At 36.7% G+C, this 23,530-nt stretch overlaps 3 protein-coding genes across 3 annotated transcripts; 1 reads left to right on the top strand and 2 right to left on the bottom strand.

The window, feature by feature from the left end:
- Positions 1-6,434: 6,434 nt before the first annotated feature.
- On the top strand, positions 6,435-10,040 carry LOC147502108 (heat shock 70 kDa protein, mitochondrial-like). The gene is made up of 6 exons (XM_086607062.1): positions 6,435-6,637; positions 6,865-6,941; positions 7,037-7,115; positions 7,190-7,756; positions 7,842-8,462; positions 9,155-10,040. The coding sequence occupies exons 1-6, from the start codon at positions 6,587-6,589 to the stop codon at positions 9,779-9,781; spliced, it is 2,022 nt and encodes a 673-aa protein (XP_086463188.1). The 5' UTR covers positions 6,435-6,586; the 3' UTR covers positions 9,782-10,040.
- A 1,666-nt stretch (positions 10,041-11,706) lies between these two features.
- LOC147502107 (heat shock 70 kDa protein, mitochondrial) lies at positions 11,707-15,171 on the bottom strand. The gene is made up of 6 exons (XM_086607063.1): positions 14,867-15,171; positions 14,545-14,621; positions 14,376-14,454; positions 13,730-14,296; positions 13,023-13,643; positions 11,707-12,541 (listed from the first exon to the last, which is right to left on the bottom strand). The coding sequence occupies exons 1-6, from the start codon at positions 14,930-14,932 to the stop codon at positions 11,918-11,920; spliced, it is 2,034 nt and encodes a 677-aa protein (XP_086463189.1). The 5' UTR covers positions 14,933-15,171; the 3' UTR covers positions 11,707-11,917.
- A 1,404-nt stretch (positions 15,172-16,575) lies between these two features.
- LOC147502106 (endoribonuclease E-like protein) lies at positions 16,576-20,824 on the bottom strand. Its single transcript, XM_086604447.1, is given in 7 exon segments — positions 16,576-17,284; positions 17,399-17,586; positions 18,410-18,654; positions 19,326-19,491; positions 19,620-19,786; positions 19,789-19,896; positions 20,767-20,824. Coding segments are annotated over 7 exon segments (1,125 nt in total). The 3' UTR covers positions 16,576-17,091.
- Between the last annotated feature and the right edge of the window lie 2,706 nt (positions 20,825-23,530).

Genomic DNA, 23,530 nt, shown 5'->3' with positions numbered 1-23,530 from the left:
GATTCCGAAAATAAGGTTACACTATTCACTCTTGGTTAATTGCCACGACATGTCATATTATGCTATATATCCTTTGTTGTAGCACTTTCTTATATGAATATCTCATTGGGGTATTTACAGTTAAATGGTGACCTTACTACTGGATATACGGGTTTTGGGCTATGCATGAGTTCAATGAGCACACATCTTTTGTGCAATAAGGCAACAGTTTGCATCTGGCACCCGTGTGATTAGAATACGAACGTTCGTTCTTGCTAGTTGCTACAGTGTCACATGAGAGATATCTATTTAGCTATATTATATGTAGGGTTGTCAACGAACCGAACCTAAACAGGACACACCTAGGTCCATGCCCGCCCCATAACATATATGAATTTTCAAGTCTACGCCTGGTCTAGGTCCTAACATAGCTAGTAAATTCGCGTTTAATATCCGTTTTATACATTTTTATGTATAATATGAATAATAAGGCGAACGTTTCAAACTTAGAGATTAATATACGAATTCTATGATCCAGGCTTATAATTGCCGAATAATAAAGTCCGTATTTTTTAAATGAAAAAAATGTACTATAAAAGGTATGATGCAACTTCAAAATGGAAGGTTTTGAAAATCCACTTAAGTTAGAACCTTTCATACCTAAAGAATATCGAAGAACTAAAGTGTTAGCAAGTAAATATAAATGAAAAATTGAGTTATGTATGTGTGGTTAATGTAACAAAATATATCCGTTTTTTTTGTATTATATGCGTATAAAAGACGAAGTGTATGTTTGGTGTTTTTTTCATTTTTTTGGCAAAATTTTTAAATGTATTATTATTCAAAATTTTGAGTTTTTGACGAATAATTTCCATATTGAATTTTTGTCGTCTGCGAATTTACTAGCTATGGGTCCTAATGGACAAGTTCGGATTCGAGCCAGGCCTAGGTCCTTTAGCAATACATGAAAACTGTTTTTTTTTTTTTTTGTTTTTTTTTTTCTAAAAATCAATCAAATTTGTAAGTAACAAAAGTCTAATTTGTATGGCAAACACAACACTGACAAACATTGCTTCCAATTTTCTATGTACACTATTAGTAAATATATATAATACAAAATAGCTCAGTTTTTAAGCAAAATTATAAGGGATTAAGTGGTGGTCCTTATTTTCTTAGGATTTGTGCTAAAAATATTTTAAGAGTCCTATTTAGTATTACTAAAAACAACCAAAACAGTCCTTCCAGATTAAAACTCTTACTACCCTAAAAGGAAAACTAAATTAAACCCAAACCAAAGCAGTCTTTTCGGATTGAAGCTCTTCCAATCCAAAAAGAAAAGCTAAACCAAACCCAACATTAAACCCAACAAAAAAGGCTTATATGAGTAAACATTTTATTTCCTTCTCTAAATATTCGACTGCTTACAAAGAAATTTGATTTGATCGGTTTCTTACGAAAAGAAAAAACTTTTTTGGTCTTCAGGTGTTTTGGAACCTTAAGTGGAAATTGTTCAAGACTTTATTGCCGAAAATAGCAGGTTTCATTGGAGATATCCTTCGAACCTTGGCTTCCGCAAACACATGTAATTTGATCTATTAGCAAAAATGTTTGATCTTGGCCTGAGCCCATGGTAGCTTTTCCCAGAACATGTCTTCCCATCAATTCAAATACCACGATAGCTCCCAATATTAGGGAGACTATTCCGATGATTTCTAATAGGGTAAGAACTGTTTCACTGATTTGTTCAAGGCTTTATTGCCGCAAACAATAGGTTTCATTGGAGATACCCTTCCAGCCAATTGACTGATTTTAGTATCGTGATATGTTTGTGACTTATTTTTAATTATCAATGTTAGATCATTATTATTTGGTTTTTATATTTTTTAGGTACCAATTCGATCAGACTATAGATGTGTGTGATCAATAGCTACCTAAGCTATTTTAGCTTCGGTTATACTCTGGTTGAAAGGTTTTAACCATAAAAATTTGGGATTGTTCAAGCTGAATAATCCAAGACACATACACTTACGTCACTGCCTATAACTTGATCCAATAGTCCAGCACTGTACTTTATATCATTATATGGATGGATTCCATACCTATAAGGTGAAACTACCACTTCCATGACAACTCCCTAATTTGCAATTTTTATTCACACATTCTAAACTCTTTCTCTTTCCCCTTTAATTATCGTCATATCTTAAAAGAAATTGGGTGCTTCAAAAAATACACTTGGTGAATTCAGTCAGCTCATTGTGACATGCGGCACTTGGTCAGCTTAATGTTGGGTGCTTTAGTACTAGATTATATAATGAGCGATATATAGTGGTGTTGGTCCTTTATAATACCATTTAATTTGTGCATCATACTAGACCACCCTTTAACCGTTATCATATGCTCTACTCCAAAGACTCTTTACATGCATATATGTTTGTTCATTTCCTTTTCAACTGTAAAAACGACTACTAAAACCATTCTATTACTAAAACCATTCTATTAGATGGTCTGTATGTACCTCATAATTAAGATTAGTATACTTTATTGTACTTTAAACAATTTACTTATCTTTTTAAGTAAAGTAGGAATGCAATAACATGTTTTTTGCTATTTTAATTCAAAAAATTTGGTAAGATTGATAGACATGCACTTAGAAAATTTCTATGGTACATTACACATGTACATCCATCAGAATTGTGGGACAAAATTTTTAAAAGTAAAGATTTGGCTTTAGTTACTAGAAGCATTTGTACCAGATTGCTTGACCATATGGCTAGAGTGGTATAGCCATGGGTTAAATTCCAGTCTATATAATAAGATAGGGTTTTTTTTAGCACTACAGGACAAAATAACAAACAAAAGACGGCCCATATCGATTTGAGAGAAATCAAACGGCTATTGTGTGCTGATTTTTCTTGCGTGTTTTTTAAAAGAAATTAAAATTTGTATGCGCGTACCGGTTGGTAAACAGACGTTCCATCAATGGTAGCTCACGGGTTCAAGTCCTGTTATGGTATATTTAGTTTTCATTTTAAGCTTTAAGCTTTGAGATTTTTCCGTCTGTTAATTCAGCCACTGGGTTTTTGAGATGGAGACAAAGATAGAAGAAAGAGGAGAATAAAGTCAAGTAAATTACTGCTTCTGATTTTTTTATTTTTGTTCCCAACTAAAGTTAAAAAGTTGGCTCGTGGTACTATTTTTTTTGGTAACTATTTTGCTTCTAGCACGTGGTAGCATTTTGAATGAGGCAAATTAGACTTTGGTTATTATTGAATTAATGAACATTTTTTCAATTTTCTTAGCAAATATGTCATTTAATAAAAAAAAAAATCTATATCATCAATACAAAAATAACTAAATATATTTTATATATTATATAAGAGGCGCTTGAAAGCTAAGGTAGTTAAAATTGGTTTTCGGAGCTAATAGGTCGAGGGTGATATGCGATTAATCAGATATGATATACCGAATGTATATATTTGGCCCTTTTCAAAATTTATAATAGTATAATCATATCAAATATTTCTAAATAGTTATTAGCGATCCAATCACATTTAACCAACTCAATCTTAGAGTACTACAAAGATATCAAACCCAACAATTATATTAAATATTTAAATAAATAAGAGGAGAGAAGAGATAATATATTGGGATAATACAATAATTTGTTTATTTAACTTTTGTTAAGGATGATCAAATAAGTAAACCCTTAGCTTTGTTTGTTGATTATGTCCTTTTATTATAAATCCGGTTTAAGAATCCAACAATTTGTTAATTTTACATATATTTTTTGGATGCGATTTGTTAATTTTATGTATATTTTTTGGATGGAGAACCGATATTTAATTTTCAGTGATTTTTTTTTTGGTTTAGTGAGAAATGGTCATCTCGGCCAATTAATCACTCACTCAATCGGTAAAAATTTATCGGTTTACAAGCAATATACAATTAATCGGCCGATATTGATAGCATAGCTTGGAAGACGCTTTAGATTACATAGCGTTTCAAGTTAAACACTTTAATGTTCCCGCTCTCGCTCTCCATCCCTTTTCATGTTATGGTGACTAAAGTCTTCATCGTACATTGGTTGAAAATCTACATATTAGTAGTCTATCATGCAACTCCAATCAAATTGATTATTTTCGAAGATGACATTTTCTTTCAATCTAAAGCGTGCAAAAGGCACGTCAATGAGTACCTTTAAGATGGACACGACTTATGGTGTTTCATTGTGCAAGTAAAGTCTTTCAAACCAAACTATTGACTGCTGGTGAGAAAGCTAGAAATCCGGTATTCATCCCAAAAATAATATATTTGGATCCCTCACATTTAGAGTTGCCTTTCAAACTATATATCAAGGCAACAATTCCCCATTCGACTAGCTTATGCCATGACAATTAGTAAATTGAATGTGCATTCAATGAGACATTGATTTGAGAACATCAAATTTCAGTCATAGACAATTCTATGTGGCCATGTCAAGATGTGTTTCTTCAAAAACAATATATGCAAAAATTGTACCACAAATATCATATACCTTGGACATTAATACCAATGAAAAAAGGTGAGTAAGAAATTAAATATGATAATTTATAGTTATAGTTATGATTAATAAAATTGAGAGTAGTCTTATTAATGCTGTGTAATATTTTTTTGATCTTGAGGTGGCATTACAATAAATGTTTACTATAACATAAACAAAACATCCATGGATAATGTGTTGGATTCATATGTGTATCCCTTTATTTCAAAGGTCCTTCATTCAAAACCTGAGTATATTTCTTGATAGTTGTTGAACTCCATTTTCTCTTCAATATATTTGCCTACAATAGCGTTTGGGCTACTGGGTTTATGCTCTTAATTCAAGGATTTCTCCCCTTATTTGTTTCTCACTCTGATATGCCTTGATTTAATTAAAATGAGTTGGTTTGTTAGAAATGAAATACATAGAATCGTCATAAACCCACTTGAGTCAGTTGAGTGTTTCGATGACATGGCTATGAAGTACAGAACTGCTGGAAATGAGTAGTACATTTTACATATTCCTATCTTTATAAGCTTATAATATCGATTCACTACTGCCATGAAGATTGTCTCTTGGGGTGTTGTTTAAATACAATGTGTCTTGAGTGCCATCTGGCACGGGCATTAACTAGTATTACTAATATTAACTATAAAACACACAATTCTATCATAGATTTCAGGTCGGGCCATTATCGGACCGGACAAGGGTATGTTCAGACCTGGCCCAATAATCTTATCGAACTAAATATAAAATCAAAGTCTTTGTCTTATCAGTTCGGATTCAATTGGACTTCGAGCTTGACCAATTGACAACCCTAATTATATTTATGGTTACATATCATCCATATGGATTGATTAAGTCGTAAGTCTTAAGATGGAGGGTAGGTATCCATAACCAATAGGGCAACACCGATGAAAAAGTCATCCAATTGCGATGGTAAATAATAAATACAATAACATAAGAAAATGTTTATAGCTCAAAATAAATAAATTATTGTCAGCTGACATATATGGAAGTATGGAACTCAGTAAGCATAATGCCCTCATGCCAAATCTCAACAATACACTAATTGTGACATTTCCATACTTTTAATCAATGAGTCGAGTTTCCACGAATTCGAGATGCATGATTTTACATTGAAGCATAAACAACTCAAAATGCATTAAGGCATGCCATCTCTTCTTTATGTTTATTTGATATGAAAGTGCCAAAAACATGAAGAGTTGTTATTTAACAAGGTATAAATAAGGAGCGTATAGTCGTATACTATGTTTTAAACAGAGTTGTGATTAACTTCTTATCTTCTCTTTCTTTTTCTGTTTTATTTATCTCTCTTTTAGCATAAATATGTATGATGTGATTGTGTCATGGCTAGACATTACTAGTTATAATAATCTAGCATCTCATTGTATAACTGATGATACCACCGAAATGTTCTCTGGCATTATATCTTTGTGTACCACACTCTCATGGCAATAAATGATATCATGTCTGATCTTGTAGTAACGTTATGACAAAACTTATTATCCTCAAAGTAGTGGTACCGAATGTTTGTAACGACATAATTTTATGATGAAAATAAAAGAGTTATAGTCTCTATAGACAAGTATAAATGTTTAAAGTGATTACACACACCTTATGTTTGGATGATGATCATTGTATCATATAAGTTTGAGAAATAGTTAATAGATTTATATCGTCTTTATTATCAGTGCACAATTACGCAACATCTTAATAAAAAAGAATGTTATAAAGTGTCTTCAATTTTAGTTTTATGCGTTACCATTCTTACCAAACTTGTTTGCGGGCTCTGAAAAATAAAAATCCACCATGGGTCCATAAATGTGAAAATGGGCCATATCTGCAGGTTACCTTGGTTTGGACGAGAAGTTATCTAATTTAATAAATAAAAGAAAGATAAAACCCTTCACCCAAATAAACAGTCTTCCATATAAAACGGACTTCCTAAAAAAAAAAAAAAAAAAAAAAAACGAGGTGGGTGCTACTTTTGTATAAATAAATAAAACCTCATTTGTCCTCAATTTCTCTTAAACCCTAAACCCTTGTTGCTTTTTCACCCAATTCATGGCTTCTATTCTTCTCAGATCTCGACATCATCTATCTTCTTCCTTAAAGGTATACATTTTTTTTTGTTCCCATTCCATTATTCTCAATCTCAATCTTATTCATTGATTCCATTGTTTTTTTTTATCTGCTATCTCTTACCCTTTGCTTCAAAACGTGATTTTAAGTTTAATGAAAACGTTAATTTCAGTAAAGTTTCTTACTTTTGTACTTCATTATATACAAGTGTGTGATTTAATAAACATTTTATCTTATTGTATATATCTCTTGCTTTGCAGCTCAGTGGCAATGTTAAGAACTCATTGGCCAGTTCGACTTTCGGCCAAAAATGGGCGAGCCTAGCAAGACCATTCAGGTACAAGAGAGAGTTGTTATGATATCCACTACAACTATTCTTTAATTTCTATATTGTTTCTTTGATGAAATAACTAAGTTTCTGACTTTGTGCAGTTCAAAGCCTGCTGGAAATGATATTATCGGTATCGATTTGGGTACCACCAATTCGTGTGTTTCTGTCATGGAAGGGAAGGTATGAGACTTGTCAATTCTCCAGTAGTTTACTTAGTTAAGGTTGTTTCTTATTTGTTCTTGTCATGTATGCAGTCTGCAAAGGTGATTGAAAATTCAGAAGGTGCTCGAACCACTCCATCAGTGGTAGCCTTCAACCAAAAGGGGGAACTTCTCGTTGGCACTCCTGCCAAGCGTCAGTCTGTAACAAACCCGACAAACACGGTCTCTGGGACTAAGCGTCTGATTGGCAGAAGGTTTGATGACCCACAGACACAAAAAGAAATGAAAATGGTTCCATACAAGATAGTAAAGGCTCCAAATGGAGATGCTTGGGTTGAGGCCAATGGACAACAGTATTCACCAAGTCAGATTGGAGCTTTTGTTTTGACAAAGATGAAGGAAACTGCAGAGGCTTATTTGGGGAAGTCGGTTTCCAAAGCCGTAATTACAGTTCCAGCATACTTTAATGACGCTCAGAGGCAAGCGACTAAAGACGCGGGAAGGATTGCAGGATTAAATGTAGAGAGAATTATCAATGAGCCTACTGCGGCTGCACTTTCCTATGGAGTAAATAACAAGGAGGGCCTTATAGCTGTCTTTGATCTTGGTGGTGGTACTTTTGATGTTTCCATATTGGAAATCTCCAATGGTGTGTTTGAGGTATGGGTTCTAAGTCGTTGTCTTTTCTAGGAATTGTTTTATGCTTGATTTTAAGTTGAGTCTCACAAAATTTCTTCTCATTCAGGTTAAATCAACAAATGGTGATACTTTTTTGGGTGGGGAGGACTTTGACAATACCTTACTGGAATATTTGGTGAATGAGTTTAAGAAAGCTGAGTCTATTGATCTTACAAAAGACAAGTTGGCCCTCCAGAGGCTCCGAGAAGCAGCTGAGAAAGCTAAGATAGAACTCTCATCCACTTCACAGACTGAGATCAACCTGCCTTTCATCACTGCTGATGCATCGGGTGCAAAACATTTGAATATCACACTAACTAGGTCAAAGTTTGAGACTTTGGTTAGCAACTTGATTGAGAGGACTAGAAACCCATGTCAGAGCTGCTTGAAAGATGCTGGTATTACTACCAAGGAGGTGGATGAGGTACTTCTTGTAGGAGGGATGACGAGAGTTCCCAAAGTTCAAGAAGTTGTCGCAGAGATATTTGGGAAGGCTCCAAGCAAGGGAGTGAATCCTGATGAAGCTGTTGCTATGGGTGCTGCAATACAAGGTGGCATACTTCGTGGAGATGTCAAGGAGCTTCTTCTCTTGGATGTCACACCTCTATCCCTAGGTCTTGAGACTCTGGGTGGTATCTTCACAAAGTTGATCAACAGGAACACTACAATTCCCACTAAGAAAAGTCAGGTAAGCTCATTTGTCTTCCAGTTTTGGTTACTGAAGTTGAGTTTTACATGTGCTTTTAGCTACATGTCTATTCGTATTTTGTTTTTGTTTTTTGTGTTTTTTTTGTCCTGTCCGAGCATCATATGTACATGAAATTGAATATATACATGTTTGGCATTGTTCTTTTTTAAAGTTTGTGTTACACTTAACTAGCACATGTTATGCTAGAATCAGTTCGAAAAGGTTAATCGTGTACATTTTTGTTCGGTGTGTTTCTGTTCCCCATGTTTTGAGCCTGTTAATTTTGTAGACTGATGCAACTAGTTTTGTGGACGTTGGTATCATGTTTTGAGCTTGTTCTTTTAAATAGACTTTTGCAACCAGTTTTGAGGAAGTTGGTACTTGGATCAGAGAAAATGTCATTTATTCTTTAAACTGTATTCTTCTTTTGGCAATCAGTGTACTGCAACTTTTTTCCATTTATCTTTATAGATTTGCATGTTCTCTGGTAATTCAACTTGCTGTAGTTCAAGTTCAACCAAGGGTGTTGGAATGTTCTTTTTTGCATGAACAACTCTTATACTGATGTTTACTGTATTAAGCATTATCATTCAGTTTCTTTTTAGTCTATGTTTTAATGGTATTGGTATGTTTATTTGTACATTGAGAACCTCACATGATTTCGACTGCTAACTTGAGCATGTGGTTTGTAGGTATTCTCCACTGCGGCTGACAACCAGACTCAGGTGGGTATTCGTGTGATGCAAGGTGAGCGGCAGATGGCTTCTGACAACAAGCTCCTTGGTGAATTTGACCTCATGGGTATTCCACCTGCTCCTAGAGGATTGCCCCAGATTGAGGTCACGTTTGACATTGATGCCAATGGTATCGTGACCGTTTCTGCCAAAGACAAAGCTACTGGGAAAGAACAGCAAATTACAATTAAGTCGTCAGGAGGACTGTCTGAAGATGAAATTGAGAAAATGGTGAAGGAGGCCGAGTTGCATGCTCAAAAGGACCAGGAAAAGAAAGAACTTATAGAGTTGAGGAATACTGCTGATACAACCAGCTATAGCATAGAGAAGAGTTTGAATGAGTACAGGGACAAGATTCCTGCTGAAGTTGCAACAGAAATTGAAACAGCAGTTTCAGAACTTAGGAATGCACTCGGTGCTGATGACTTAGATGCCATCAAGGCGAAGCTTGATGCTGCCAACAAGGCCGTTTCGAAGATTGGGCAGCACATGTCAGGCAGTTCTGGCGAGTCTGGATCAGGGGGTCCATCTCAGGGTAGTGACCAACCCCCACCAGAGGCAGAGTATGAAGAGGTGAAAAAGTAAATGTTAGACACAGATGATATCATTATTTTTACGAGGAAGTTAGTCTTTTTCATTGATAGTTTGGTGATATAAGAAATTGTGTATTTCATTTTTGCATGGCTATGTGCAAGACTGATAAAGTTCTGAGTTATGTTGTGCTTTATGAACTCCAATATTATTGGATAGGATTGTAGGACTAATTATGGATTTGGCTCTTTCCTGTTTGAGGCTTTTTTGTGTCAGAAATAAACGTCTTACTATATGTTTACTTCCTTTAAAAGTTCTTTTTAGATTATATATTGGAAGGATTGTTTCACTGTGATATGTTAACATTCAAAGTTCTAACCACGAATCATGTCTATATGAGAGCTTTCTTGGTGGGAATGGGAAGACGGGTGTTGCTGTCCTGGTGTGTGCAATGTCTAATTACGACATATAAAGTCTTCTGATTTTTTTTTTTTTTTTTTTTTCAAATACTAAGTTAGCATTTGTAAGCCATTATCAAAAAGGATTGCAATTGTAAGCGAGAATTATTCTGAGTTATAGAGAAGGCAAGGGAACATGTTCCATAGGCCGTCATAATGAGTCGGAGATGAAAACCCGTAAAACTAAGTGCTGTCCTGTCCACATCGAACTGCTTGTAGTACCACAGGTGATATATCAGTTATCAAGTATTGCCGAGAACATCTCATATATCAGTTAGTACCACAAGTGATATATCACTTATCAAGTATTGCCGAGAACATCTCAAGGAGATATATCAGTTATCAAGTATTTAGTACCACAAGTGATATATCAGTTATCAAGTATTGCCATGAGAGTGGTACACAAAGATATAATGCGAGAACATCTCAATAGCATAAGTTATCCTATGACAAACCTCACAAAAACATTCATTGGTGCATTACACTACGTCTATACATAATTATGCAAAAATGAAAATATAGAATATAGAAAGAATAAGAAGAATTTAAAGTTCTCTTTATGGTAAATTACAGGGAACTATATTTAAAACATAGTCTACGTTGCTCATTTTTATTTTGTTAAGTAACAACTAATCATGCTGTTGGCACTGCATGTATAGCATCTTTTGCATACACAATGGGTTTCGTAATAGCATTCGGTATGCTACCTGAACGTCACCTCACAAACATGTTATAATCAACAAAAGTACAAAACCATGATAAACTTACTGACCAAATTGTGCACTCGCTGGTGGCATATTGTTTTCAAACATCATAAGACCAACGGGACATATATTTCCGATTTTCTTCATTTTTAAGTGTCACCAAAACAGTAAAACTAGATAAGCGCTGAAGGCAACAACTTCGCCTAATCAAACATCTCAAGTAAATTAGCGACTAACACCCTAACTGTCTCCTAGCCACATTTAAAACCAAGAACAAGCCTTGTCCATATATGACAACTTGTAAGTTGTAACCTTGAATTTGCTTTACACAAGCCCAGCAAGCATAGCCTGAGACTGCATGCAAATGTTTTATACCATTACAGCGACACCAAAACCAACAAATGACAAAACAACAGCTATTATCTAAACCATTTAACTGAAAGGGAATTGAGGGGCAACAAATCTGACCACATGTCAGAACAAAAGTTCAGCAATCAAGGGGTACATACGAAAGTCACCCAAATTTATCGGGCCACACTGATCAGCACACTCAGAATACTGATATCATCACACAAACACATACACAAGGCCAGAGAGAGAGAGACTTATACATTGAAGAAAAAACCGGACGGCCCATAATACACCCCAACATATAGTGATATACTGATATCCTCGACAAACAAGGCCAGAGAGAGAGAGAGAGCCTTGTACATTGAAGAAAAAACCAGACAGCCCATAACATATTCTGATATATCCTCAAAACACATAAAACAGAGAAAGAGAGAGAGAGAGAGACTTATACATTGAAGACAAAACCTGACAGCCATAATACACCCTATGGAACTGCTAATGACAATTAGACTATGTGGCAATGGCAGTTCCATGATTGCATTTCTAATTCTCAAAGTCTAGTTTTCTTACATATTGCGCCTCTAAAAAACTAAAAACAAAAAAAAGTTTTGAAGATTTGACAACATCTGAAGCTGTTATAATGAACTTACTGAGAAAACCTAAGTACTTACATAGAGTTACTTCTTTACTTCTTCATATTCTGCCTCTGGTGGTTGATCACCACCTTGAGATGGACCTCCTGACCCAGATCCACCCGAACCGCCTGACATGTGCTGCCCAATCTTGGAGACAGCCTTGTTGGCAGCATCAAGTTTTGCCTTGATCTCATCCGCGTTGTCACCCACCACAGCTGTCCTGAGGTCTGAAACTGCAGTTTCAATTTCCGTTGCAACTTCAGCAGGGATCTTGTCCCTGTACTCATTCAAGCTTTTCTCAATGCTGTAGATGGTTGTGTCAGCTGTGTTCCTGATGTCAATGAGTGTTTTCCTTTCTTGGTCCTTCTGAGCATGCAACTCAGCTTCCCTTACCATTTTCTCAATCTCATCCTCAGACAGCCCTCCTGATGACTTGATTGTAATCTGCTGCTCCTTTCCCGTAGATTTGTCCTTGGCAGAAACGGTCACAATACCATTGGCATCAATGTCAAACGTGACCTCAATCTGGGGAACGCCTCTAGGAGCAGGTGGGATCCCCATAAGCTCAAACTCCCCCAAGAGCTTATTGTCAGACGCCATTTCCCGCTCACCTTGCAGGACTTTAACACCGACCTGAGTCTGGTTATCAGCTGCTGTGGAGAATACCTGCACAACTCAAGCATCTTATTAAAAGTTGGAAATCATATAGTAAATACTAAAACATGCAAGATACACCTAGTGATCTGCCAACAGCGAACTGCTTCAACCTGAAAAAGCTAGTACGCCACATAGAGAAGGTCTCAAGGAAATCACAACATTAGATAATGGAGTGCATCTTCGAGCATACTAACTACACGAGTGTAGAAGACTCCCGGCTATACAGTAGGTTGAAAGATGCACTTTCACTTCGTGAAGAACAAAAGCACAGTCAAACCAATAACTCCCAATCACTAGATGTGCTACGATGCTTATTAAATGAATGGACTACAAGGACAGGCCAAAAGACACTCTAAAGGTGTAAATGAGATCCAACTTAAATGCAGTCCGAATTATTTGTGATCAACAATAACAAAGACTGTCATACTCTATATGCAGAAGTATTAATATAAACCTCTTCGAGTCACATGGCAGAGGCTAGAAGACTGACCTGACTCTTCTTTGTAGGTATAGTAGTATTCCTGTTAATAAGCCTCGTGAAAATGCCACCCAAAGTTTCAATACCAAGAGACAGAGGGCTGACATCCAAGAGAAGAAGCTCCTTCACATCTCCACGAAGTATGCCACCTTGTATTGCAGCACCCATTGCAACAGCTTCATCAGGATTCACTCCCTTGCTTGGAGCCTTCCCAAATATCTCTGCAACAACTTCTTGAACCTTGGGAACTCTCGTCATCCCTCCTACAAGAAGTACCTCATCCACATCCTTGGTAATAATACCAGCATCTTTCAAGCAGCTCTTACAGGGGCCTCTAGTCCTCTCAATCAAGTCGCTAACCAAACTCTCAAACTTTGACCTAGTCAGGGTAATATTCAAATGTTTAGCGCCTGATGCATCAGCAGTTATGAAAGGTAGATTGATTTCAGTCTGTGTTGTAGAAGAGAGTTCTATCTTAGCTTTCTCAGCTGCTTCCCGAAGCCTCTGGAGAGCCAATCTGTCCTTTGTAAGATCAATCCCCTCAGTTTTCTTAAACTCACTCACCAAATACTCTAGTATGGTATTGTCAAAGTCCTCCCCACCCAAGAAAGTATCACCATTTGTTGATTTGACCTGAACGAGATGAATTTTTGAAGAGACAACCCTTTAAATAAAGCAAACATGATTTTCTAGAAAAGATAATTTTTTTACAGACATACCTCAAAAACTCCATTGGAGATTTCCAGTATGGAAACATCAAAAGTTCCACCACCAAGATCAAAGACAGCTATAAGGCCCTCCTTGTTATTTACCCCATAGGAAAGTGCTGCAGCAGTAGGCTCATTAATTATTCTCTCCACAATAAGACCTGCAATCCTTCCTGCATCCTTTGTGGCTTGCCTCTGAGCATCATTGAAGTAAGCTGGAACTGTAATCACGGCTTTCGAAACCGACTTTCCCAAGTAAGCCTCTGCAGTTTCCTTCATTTTTGTTAAAATGAAAGCTCCAATCTGGCTCGGGGAGTACTGTTTTCCATTGGCCTCGACCCAAGCATCCCCATTTGGAGCCTTTACTATCTTGTATGGAACCATTTTCATTTCTTTCTGTGTCTGAGGGTCATCAAACTTTCTGCCAATCAGACGCTTAGTCCCAAAAATAGTGTTTGTAGGGTTCGTCACAGCCTGACGCTTAGCAGGAGTACCCACAAGAAGCTCCCCCTTCGGGGTAAAGGCTACCACTGATGGAGTGGTTCGAGCTCCTTCTGAGTTTTCAATAACCTTGGGGGCCTTCACATACAACCAGCACAAATAAGTAACAGCTTTAAGCAAGCAAACTATTTTACAATGCGGAAAAAGAGTCTTATACCTTTCCTTCCATGACTGCCACACACGAATTGGTGGTACCCAAATCAATACCAACGATATCATTTGCAGGAGGCTTTGAGCTGCATAAATACATAAACTTCAGTAGTTCTAAAAAAAAAACATTGGCTTAGAGAATACAGGAAGTAAGCATCAAAACAACTCCAATGTACCTGAATGGTCTTGTCAGACTTGCCCATGTCTGGCCAAAAGGTGAACTGACAAATGAGTTCTTAACATTGCCATTGAGCTGCAACACAAACAATGATCATCATTCACTTCCACAAAAAAGTCATCCCATTACCAAGTATAATAATTTCCTCTAACATTCAATCTAAAGTTCCGAGTTTTTTTTTTTATATCAAGTAAGACAGCATCAGTTAAAAAAAACATGTAAAAGTGTTACTTGAATTAAACCATTTTCAACAAAATCACAGTAAAAACGATAACTATAGACAAAAAAAAACAAAAAAAACAACAACAACAACAACATACGCATGTATAAGAAGAAGTAGCTAGATCACGGCGTCTTAAGGATCTGAGTAGAACCGAAGTAGCCATCCTTTAGAGAAATCTTATAGAGAAACGAGATGATAGAAAGAAAGAAAGGTGTCAGGGTTTAAGGTGTGTCAGGGTTTTTGAGGATGATGATGAAAAGAGTGAGAAAATGAAGTTGTTATTTTTTTCGGTGGATATAAAATAACAGAGAGAACAGGTGTCCCCGGTTGATTCTGGAAATGTGTGGATACTTGTTCACCGCTTGTTAAATGTGGGCCAAGTCGTTTGTTTGTTGAAATGACGGTTTTGGTTCTATTGCTTTCTCATGTGCTTAAAGGTTTTTGTCATGGTAGAAATGTCATTTAATATCATTATTTGTTTCTTTGGCGACAAGTTGGACTTTTTATGGATGGGCTTTTTTCCAATACTTGGGTCCAAAGAATATGGGAAACAATCTCCTTGTTGAATAGATGGTGGCAGCTAAAAAGAATATTTGTTATATGGTGGTTGCCTTTAGAAAATGGTGGCTTATTTGTGGCTATAAATGCCAAACTTATGATCCAAATAAAATTAGTAAATAACCGAACTACGAAATCAGTACTATTAACATATTATATTTCCCCTTTACACATTGAAAAGAAAAAAAAAACTAGATTACAATGCGTTAAGATTTTGAGAATAATCAAAGTTCCCATTAATGAAAAAAAACTTATATCAAAACCATACTGAAGAAGAGTTAAATGTGTAGGCGTGTTTGAAAGGACGACTTTTAAATAATTATATTCAATTCATTTGATAGTTATAAAAAAAAAAAACAGATTTTGACAAAAAATAACTTAATTATTAGGGTAAGCCATTCATGAAAATTAGCAAAGATACTATTGATGGAGTTACAATTCGCGTTTGCATTAGAGAAACCTAAACGGTTGAATTGTTTTTTGTGTGTGGCTGCTCCGGCCAATTAGTATTTTTTTTTTGCCAATTAATACATATATGTGTATATAAAGAAACTAAGAAAGCATTTCTATCCCCACAATTTTTGGGGGATAAAATCAGAATTTGGGTAAAGGTCACAAATATGATAGATTACTCACAAACACCAATTTTTACTTGGCACTTACAACACTAACCCATGTAAACCTTATGGGTATAATATCTCCATTTATATCGAGGATTATTACATTTTTTAAAATGGTTGCGGTATTAGTACTCTATTTTATGAAATTGGCACCCTTTTGACAAATTCCAAGATATTAACACCCCTCTATAAAATTAGTTGTCGCATGTTCACTAAAATAGAATTTTTGTTTGTGTTAATTATCAAAACTCTTGTTCATTAATTTAATCACAAATTTTTCTTATAATATATGAAAATATTTGCTGCGAGATAGCAAAATTATGTCTCCATTGCACATTTTTTTTCCATAGTTTTGGTGTTGTTCTTAGAGTGTATAAATAAACTCTAAAAAAGAAAATGAAACATCTATATATCATGTGTATTTAATACGTAAAATTTGAAGTGAAAAAAAAAACAAAAAACACAAAAAAATCTTCTGCAATAATTCCCTGTCGTGGGATATGGGATCTCACGCCAACCCAATGCCATGTATTGTACGATATCGCAACAACTACTTACAGTAGGATATAGTATCTCGTGACAACCGATGCCGTAAAACTATCGGGTATGTGGGGTGTAAAGAGACATATAAAGAATAACAATTATTATTTTACTTCTTGCCAAAGGGGTGCCAATCCCATAAAGTGGGGTGTCAATACTGCGCCCCTTTTGAAAAAGGAAAAAAAACAAATGCAGTGATGCAACCTTGACAACAGTCCCAACTTTCTGCAATAGCTCCTGAAACTTCTATCACAAAGCTGACTTGCAATTAAAATAAGCAGTGAAATGCCAATCGAGTCGACACCATCTTGATATCTTTCTTGTATTTGAGCAAAATGATACTAATCGACAGCAGCTATAAGTACCATATTCCACAGCTGAAGTTCCTTTAATCTCTTACTACACCTCCTCGACCTTTTCTGCCTCCATTGCCAGGGATAATGTGGATTCCGGAAGACAATGTTTCTTGCGTCATTGCGTGAATAGCTCAGACCCCACAATAGTGTTATAGGAACATTTCTAAAGCTGGATGATTCTCTAGTGGCTTGTCGCTCTGTGAGCATATTTAAAACATGTTCTATAAGATCATAATTCCAAACTCATTCTATCTAGAGTTTTCTTCCGGTTCAGGAGTTTGCTTTAAATATTCTTCTTCAATGGTTTCTTTGAGTATGAAGAGTCTCTGGATGACCACTGGATCAGTCATCTGCTTGGCCTCCCTGATGTCAGTGTCTTCTTTATTCAGATGGTATGCGTCGAGCATGATCTTAATCCACTTGTGTAGTTCTTTGGGGGTACTGCACCACCACACATTAATTAGAATGTCAAGCTACCAATTTTATTATTAATCGTAGTCTGAACATCAAAGACCGTCCATCACCAAATATACAGAGCCAAGAATATCCACTTACGTGTACAGGGCATCGGGATCCTTGGCCGTATTCTCATCTCCTGGAGAGAAGGCAGTAGCCAATGCAGAAAATCGTTCTTCTGGATCCGTGATATTCAATAGATGTTTGAGTAGCTTTATCTCTTTCGGTGAGATGCTTCTAAGGCTGCTCTTTGTAGCCTTGTAAATGTTATACATTATGTCTTTGACCTGCATGCATGTTTAACACAATTTAGAATCAAGAACTTAACTATAACACAATGAGAAGTATTTCAACCCTTTTAAAAGTCAACTTCAGTAGCTTAGGTACGAGAGCAAGGCAAGCTGATATAGGAGATAGCTGAATTAAAACAATATGTCCTTTCTCCATTTTAAACAAGCAAGAACATTCAATTCAAATCTTGTTTCTTTCAGTATCTCAAGCCACCATACGAAAACCACATATATTTATGTCATGCTCCTTGGAGTATCTAAAATGAAAAGACAACAATGGTACAAGATCAATCCAAAGCTACAGCCTACAGGCATCCTTAGACCAGTTCCTCAAAGAATACACTGAAGCAGCAGACAAATTAGAGAATCACGGCCAACGTTACATTTCTGTTTCAACTTTCAAGCATATAGATTGGTGATCCTTAATTAAGCAACAGGATTGACCAAAAGAACTAGCGGAGCATATGATGACCTAGTTCAAAAGGCAAGCAGAAATGTGGCACTGCCCGCAAACGTAGCAACCATTTAGATTGAGATTATCTGGTTACTGCTATCACAATGAAGTAACTAAAAATATATCTTATAGGTTATTTATAAAGGATAATTACCTGTAGAATATTATCAAAAACAAATACCCTATAGACTTAAGTTTAATACTTTCGTGACCCCAATCCTGGTTGTCGATGTTGTTTACCAATTAGAATAAGATAACTTTATAAATTTTTTGGACCAAAAATCAGAAAACCATCTTGAACATGAGTTAAAGTAACCTGAGTTTATTATAATTTTCCTTAGTTTTGAGGCAGTTTGTAATCTGTACCTCGTTCTTCATGGTTGTGGATTCTTTGGCAGCAGCCCAAGCACTGTTTATCAATAAGATCAGAGAGGAATCCAGCTCCTTTGCTTTGGCCAGGCTTTTGATTTTTTCACAAGCCACATCTAATGAGGGAGAGTTGAGGATATCATCGAATTTTGCTTGAGCAAAATCTAACGTCTCTGCATTCTCTATGGTGTTATCATAAGCACAGACCGCAGAGAGGCACCTAGCAGCAAGCCTGGCCACCGCTGCTTACACAAATAAATGGCCTCATAAGGATGTTATACATGGGAAACATATAAAAGAAAATTTGATGATACCTTACTCACAAAGCTAGATCCCAAAATATTATTATTACTTCTAAAGGAGAAAGAATTCATCATCACTGTAACTAAAACCAATTTTTTAGTGAGGACATCTAAAATACAAGACAAAACAATAGCGGATGATACATTTCTACGTGATTTGGTCTGTCTATAGGGTAATGGAATTACAATTGGAATCTGATACGGTAATTAAGACACATTGAAAAGGAAGAGAGGAACAGAAAATAATATTTCCATTTGTTAAACAAATTATATGAAAGGGAAAAAAAAGGAACATAACTCAGGATTGAGGCTAATAAGATGCGTTACAAGACATATAGTAGTCATTGAGAAGATAATGGTACAAATACTATTCATGCATTTATAGCCTTCTCATATGTTTAATATCTGATATGATCTCCATTAGGGTAAAAGAAGATTGTGGACCAAGTAAATTTTCATCAGCTACTTGTCCAAGTTTGACTACATGTATTTGGAGATGAAAAACTTTAAACATACTTTACGAAACACTATTAAATGGAAATATTCATCCAATGATTACAAACTCTATAAATAACGACTTAAAGAGTATTCACAAAGTGTTGTTTTATTACCATCACGATCCTCTAAGCTATCATAGGTCTCTGAGAGTAGAGTAAGATGACGAAAAAATTCCCGAGTGAAGTCCTTGCGCCGCATAGCTACAACTGTATTAATATCTGTTGGGCTTTGCTCAATCTCTTTTAGAAGTTCAGCATGCCTCTCCATTTCATTATCAATCTGCAAACATCACTCATTGTCGAACAGCAATACAGCATAAAACCATTTAACATCAAAGCTTGTATAGCAATTTAAACATCCGAGGAAAGACTTAACCAATCTTCAATAATAAAAACTAAAGGGCTTACCTTCTTCACCTTTCTACTTAGTACAACAAGTTTCTGCCTCATAACCGGATCATCCTCCCTATCGGCCCTTGACCTACATCGATTATAAAAGCTTTCTCGGTATTTATTCCATTCCTCTCTAAACACCAACAGCTTCCTCCAATCCTTGGTTAGTGGCTTCTCATTCAAAAGACATCAATAATTTTATCACAAAATTGAGTAATGGTGTATCCTTCCGCAATTTCAACCTCAGCTTGTTCTTCCACTTGGGCAGTACCTATGCTGCTTGCGTGGACACCTAAACATAGTTTCCAGCATACCAATGAACCCAAACAAGTAGTAATAAAAAAAAATATCATCTAGAAACCTGAAAACTTTGGGGAGGGGGTAAAAAACACAAGAAGCAAGGCTAAAAATACAAAAAACTTAAACTTTCCTAAGACAGTCATTAACCAGAATTAACAGAAGCATAACCAGATATGAGAAAAAACAAAACTTGAAGAATATAACAAACACAGCAGTTAACTCAAACACTAAAAATCCCAGACCTCAGTTTCCACATACACCAAGACACCATAATAACAACACCAACTCATGAACAAACATATGCAAATAATAATGTTGAGCTTACTTGAGTAAGAAGAGTTACAGCTTCTGGTTCTGAAGTTTGACAACAAAGTTTCAATTTGAAGACTTTGCATACTTCTACCACTGGTGCGTTTAGTGAGCACTATGAACTCTGTTTTGAGGATGTGCTCATTATTATAGAAGAGAGAATTGTTAAAGAGAAAGAGTTTGTTTGAAGTAGAAAGGTGGAAAGTGAAGGTGAAGCTGTTCATTGTTGTTTCAGCAGAAACGGAGAGAGAGAAGCGTGTGAACTGTGAAATGAAGATAGGTAAAAAAAAAGGCAGATGCTGATGGGCTCAAGCCCAATCGATGTTTTGGGCCTTGGGGTCGGGCTCAGACTTAGGTAGGCCTTTGGACTCGGACTGATTTTTTTTTTTTGGCTTATGAAAGATTGAAAGGTATTAAAAAATGCTCTTAAAAATAGGTAAAAAATAGTACAACTTATAGAGTGGGGGCATCTTTGATGGGGGGTGTAAACCGTATAGAGTGGAAATTTTACATTCCAAATGTCAAAAAACTCTTTCCAATGGAGGTGTTATACTGTAGGTAAGGGCATCTCCAATGGGAGGTGTAAAATTACACCTCCACATAGCCGTCATCTAGGTGTCATTAGGATTTTAATGCTCCAATTGTAAATTATTGTAGAGTCCTTAAATATCCACTCTCTATTGTTCCCAATGGAAAAATGTAAAAAAAATCAATTTTAAACTCGGACGTCGTCCCGGCCCTCTTTAAATTAAAGTGAGATGTCATTTCAAGTGACGTCCGAGTTTAAATTTTTTAAATTGTGACTTTAGAAATAGATAGGGACGACACTCCAAGTGACATCCGAATTTGTTTTTACTCAGACGTCTGTTCGAGTGTCGCCCGGGCTTTTTATTAGCTGATAGTGAGAGGGAGAATTCCCCACCCTCTCTATTAACTAATACTCTATTACCTACGGTATAACACCCCCATTGGAAAGAGTTTTTTGACATTTGGGGTGTAAAATTTCCGCTCTATACGGTTTACACCCCCCATTGGAGATGCCCTAATAGAGTATTAGTTGATAGAGAGGGTGGGGAATTCCCCCTCTCGCTATCAGCTAATAAAAATCCCGGGCGACACTCAAACAGACGTCTGAGTAAAAACAAATTCGGACGTCACTTGGAGTGTTGTCCCTATCTATTTCTAAAGTCACAATTTGAAAATTTAACCTCCAACGTCACTTGAAGTGACGTTCCATTTTAATTTAAAGAGGGACGTCACTTGAAGTGACGTCCGAGTTTAAAATTGAACTTTTTTACACTTTTCCATTGGGAACAATAGAGAGTGGATATTTATGGACTCTACAATAATTTATAATTGGAGTAGTAAAATCCTAATGGCACCTAGGTGGCGCCTATGTGGAGGTGTAATTTTATACCCCCATTGGAGATGCCCTTACAAGGTATTGAAGTGATGCTTTGGTACCCTGTCTTTTTAAGTATATATATATATATTGAGATAAATACGTAATTTTAGAGGTTAAAGAAAAAAGTGTCGGGACATTTGAGTGGTTTTGAAAACAAAAGACAAACCATGCCTTAGTAACAATCCACTGAAATTGTCATTTCGTTTAGTAAAATCTTATCAAATTAAGAGGAGAATGTACCGAGGTAATTGGTCCAAAAGTTTACATAGAGTTTGCTGGTAAAGTAACTAGCCATATTGTAGGGGTCATATTCGTGACACGAGATGTCATTGGTGGTCAGGGGGCCGTATGCGGAATAGGGAAGCTAAGACAAGTTGCAACGGATCCGAACCGCGGAAGCCTAACTACCGAGAACTGCGGTGAGGGAAGAGAAAAAGGGCAAGAGGTATGTAGTGGTCAATATAGAAGACATAAAGGGTCATTGGAGGCCAGTGGGTCGTATGCCGAATAAGAAAGAGATAACAGGTTGCAGCGGATCGGAGCCGCGGAAACCTAACTACTGAGAACTGCGGTGAGCATTGAGGGACAGGTGGAGAGGTAAGAAACGTAGGATGAGGAGAGATGAACGGATGAAAGGGAGCGGTTAGAAAGGGAGAGAGATATAAAGAAAAAAGTGTAAGGTGAATAAGGGGAGAAAAGAAAAGGAAAAAAGTAAAGAGAGAAGAGAAAGGGTTAAGACTAGTAATATTAGAGGTTGTAATAAAAGACAATACATTTGGCACCGTCTGTGGGGACTACTTGGAAAATGGACACAGTAGCAAAAAGAGGGGTAGGAAGACCTAAGAAAGGAGCAGTTAGAGAAGTCGTCGAGGAAGTAGAGAGCGCTGAGATAGAAGGGGTAGGAGAGGAACAAATATCAGACGTGGTGGCAGACGCTACCAGACTTCTTCAAGAGGAGATAGTTAGGCTAAGGAATGAGAATGATGAGTTAAATAAGGAAAGGGAGACTATACGTGATGAAACAGAGCAAGGGGATCCTCGGGGTAGTGAAGTGGAGGGGGATAATGAGGAGGACCTGCCTCTGGACGCCGAACCAACAGTGGGAATTACTTTGGAGATAGTACAGGCAATGATTGAGAAAGATAAGGAAATGAACAGCGTAGCAGAAAGAGCGAACCAGACTGCTGTGCATAAGGAGGTGGCGAGCCTTAATAAAAATCCGCTGGCAGATTCAATATGGAATTCTGAAGTACCCAAGAGGTTCTCAAAGCCCGTTTGAACAATATGATGGGAAGGGAGACCCAACTGATCATTTGCACCATTTTCGGCAACAGACGCCGTTATGGCAGGAGAGCAAGTATGATAGGCTTCAATGCATGATGTTCCCCGCCAGTCTTAAGGGGGGAGCCTCGGATTGGTATTATCGGTTGGCTTTGTGGAGTATCAAAGGGTTTGAAGAGCTGGAGCGCGCATTTGTTGATCATTTCATTCACCAGAAGAGAAGGGTGGTTGATATCGCGGCTCTGTTCAACATCAAACAAAGGTCCGCATAATCATTAAGGGAATTTTTGTGCAGATTCAAGGAGGAGACACTGAGAGTGGAAAATCTGGAGGAACATACGGCAGTCATAGCCTTCCAGCACGGCTTGAGGTCGGGAACTAGAGTTCATGAGTCGATTTCCAAAATCGAAATCACTACTTTGCACGCTCTGTATCCAAAGGTAGAAAAATACATACGATATGAGGATATAATGTAGAGGACTGCGAAGGAACAAAAGAAGTCAAGGAAGGTCGTGCAAGAGGTTAACATAGATGACTAAAAGGGTAAAGGGGAAGAGAACAGAGAGAGAGGATCTTACAAAGGGGAAAACCAAGGTCCAGAGAGGATGGGGGATCGTGGCAGAAGGGATAT

This window comes from Coptis chinensis, chromosome 4 (assembly GCF_015680905.1).
Source record: "Coptis chinensis isolate HL-2020 chromosome 4, ASM1568090v1, whole genome shotgun sequence".
In the NCBI taxonomy this organism is placed as follows: Eukaryota; Viridiplantae; Streptophyta; class Magnoliopsida; order Ranunculales; family Ranunculaceae; genus Coptis; species Coptis chinensis.
Note: the sequence above shows the minus strand (reverse complement) of the source record. Positions and strands in the feature narration are given on the sequence as shown.

Coding starts and splice junctions, on each gene's coding strand:
- LOC147502107 (XM_086607063.1), bottom strand. CDS start 14,932: ATGGCTACTTCGGTTCTACTCAGATCCTTAAGACGCCGTGATCTAGCT. Junction 14,622..14,866: donor CTACTTCTTCTTATACATGC/GTATGTTGTTGT, acceptor TTTGTGTTGCAG/CTCAATGGCAATGTTAAGAA. Junction 14,297..14,375: donor TGGCAGTCATGGAAGGAAAG/GTATAAGACTCT, acceptor TTGTATGTGAAG/GCCCCCAAGGTTATTGAAAA.
- LOC147502108 (XM_086607062.1), top strand. CDS start 6,587: ATGGCTTCTATTCTTCTCAGATCTCGACATCATCTATCTTCTTCCTTA. Junction 6,942..7,036: donor AGCCTAGCAAGACCATTCAG/GTACAAGAGAGA, acceptor GACTTTGTGCAG/TTCAAAGCCTGCTGGAAATG. Junction 7,116..7,189: donor TTTCTGTCATGGAAGGGAAG/GTATGAGACTTG, acceptor TCATGTATGCAG/TCTGCAAAGGTGATTGAAAA.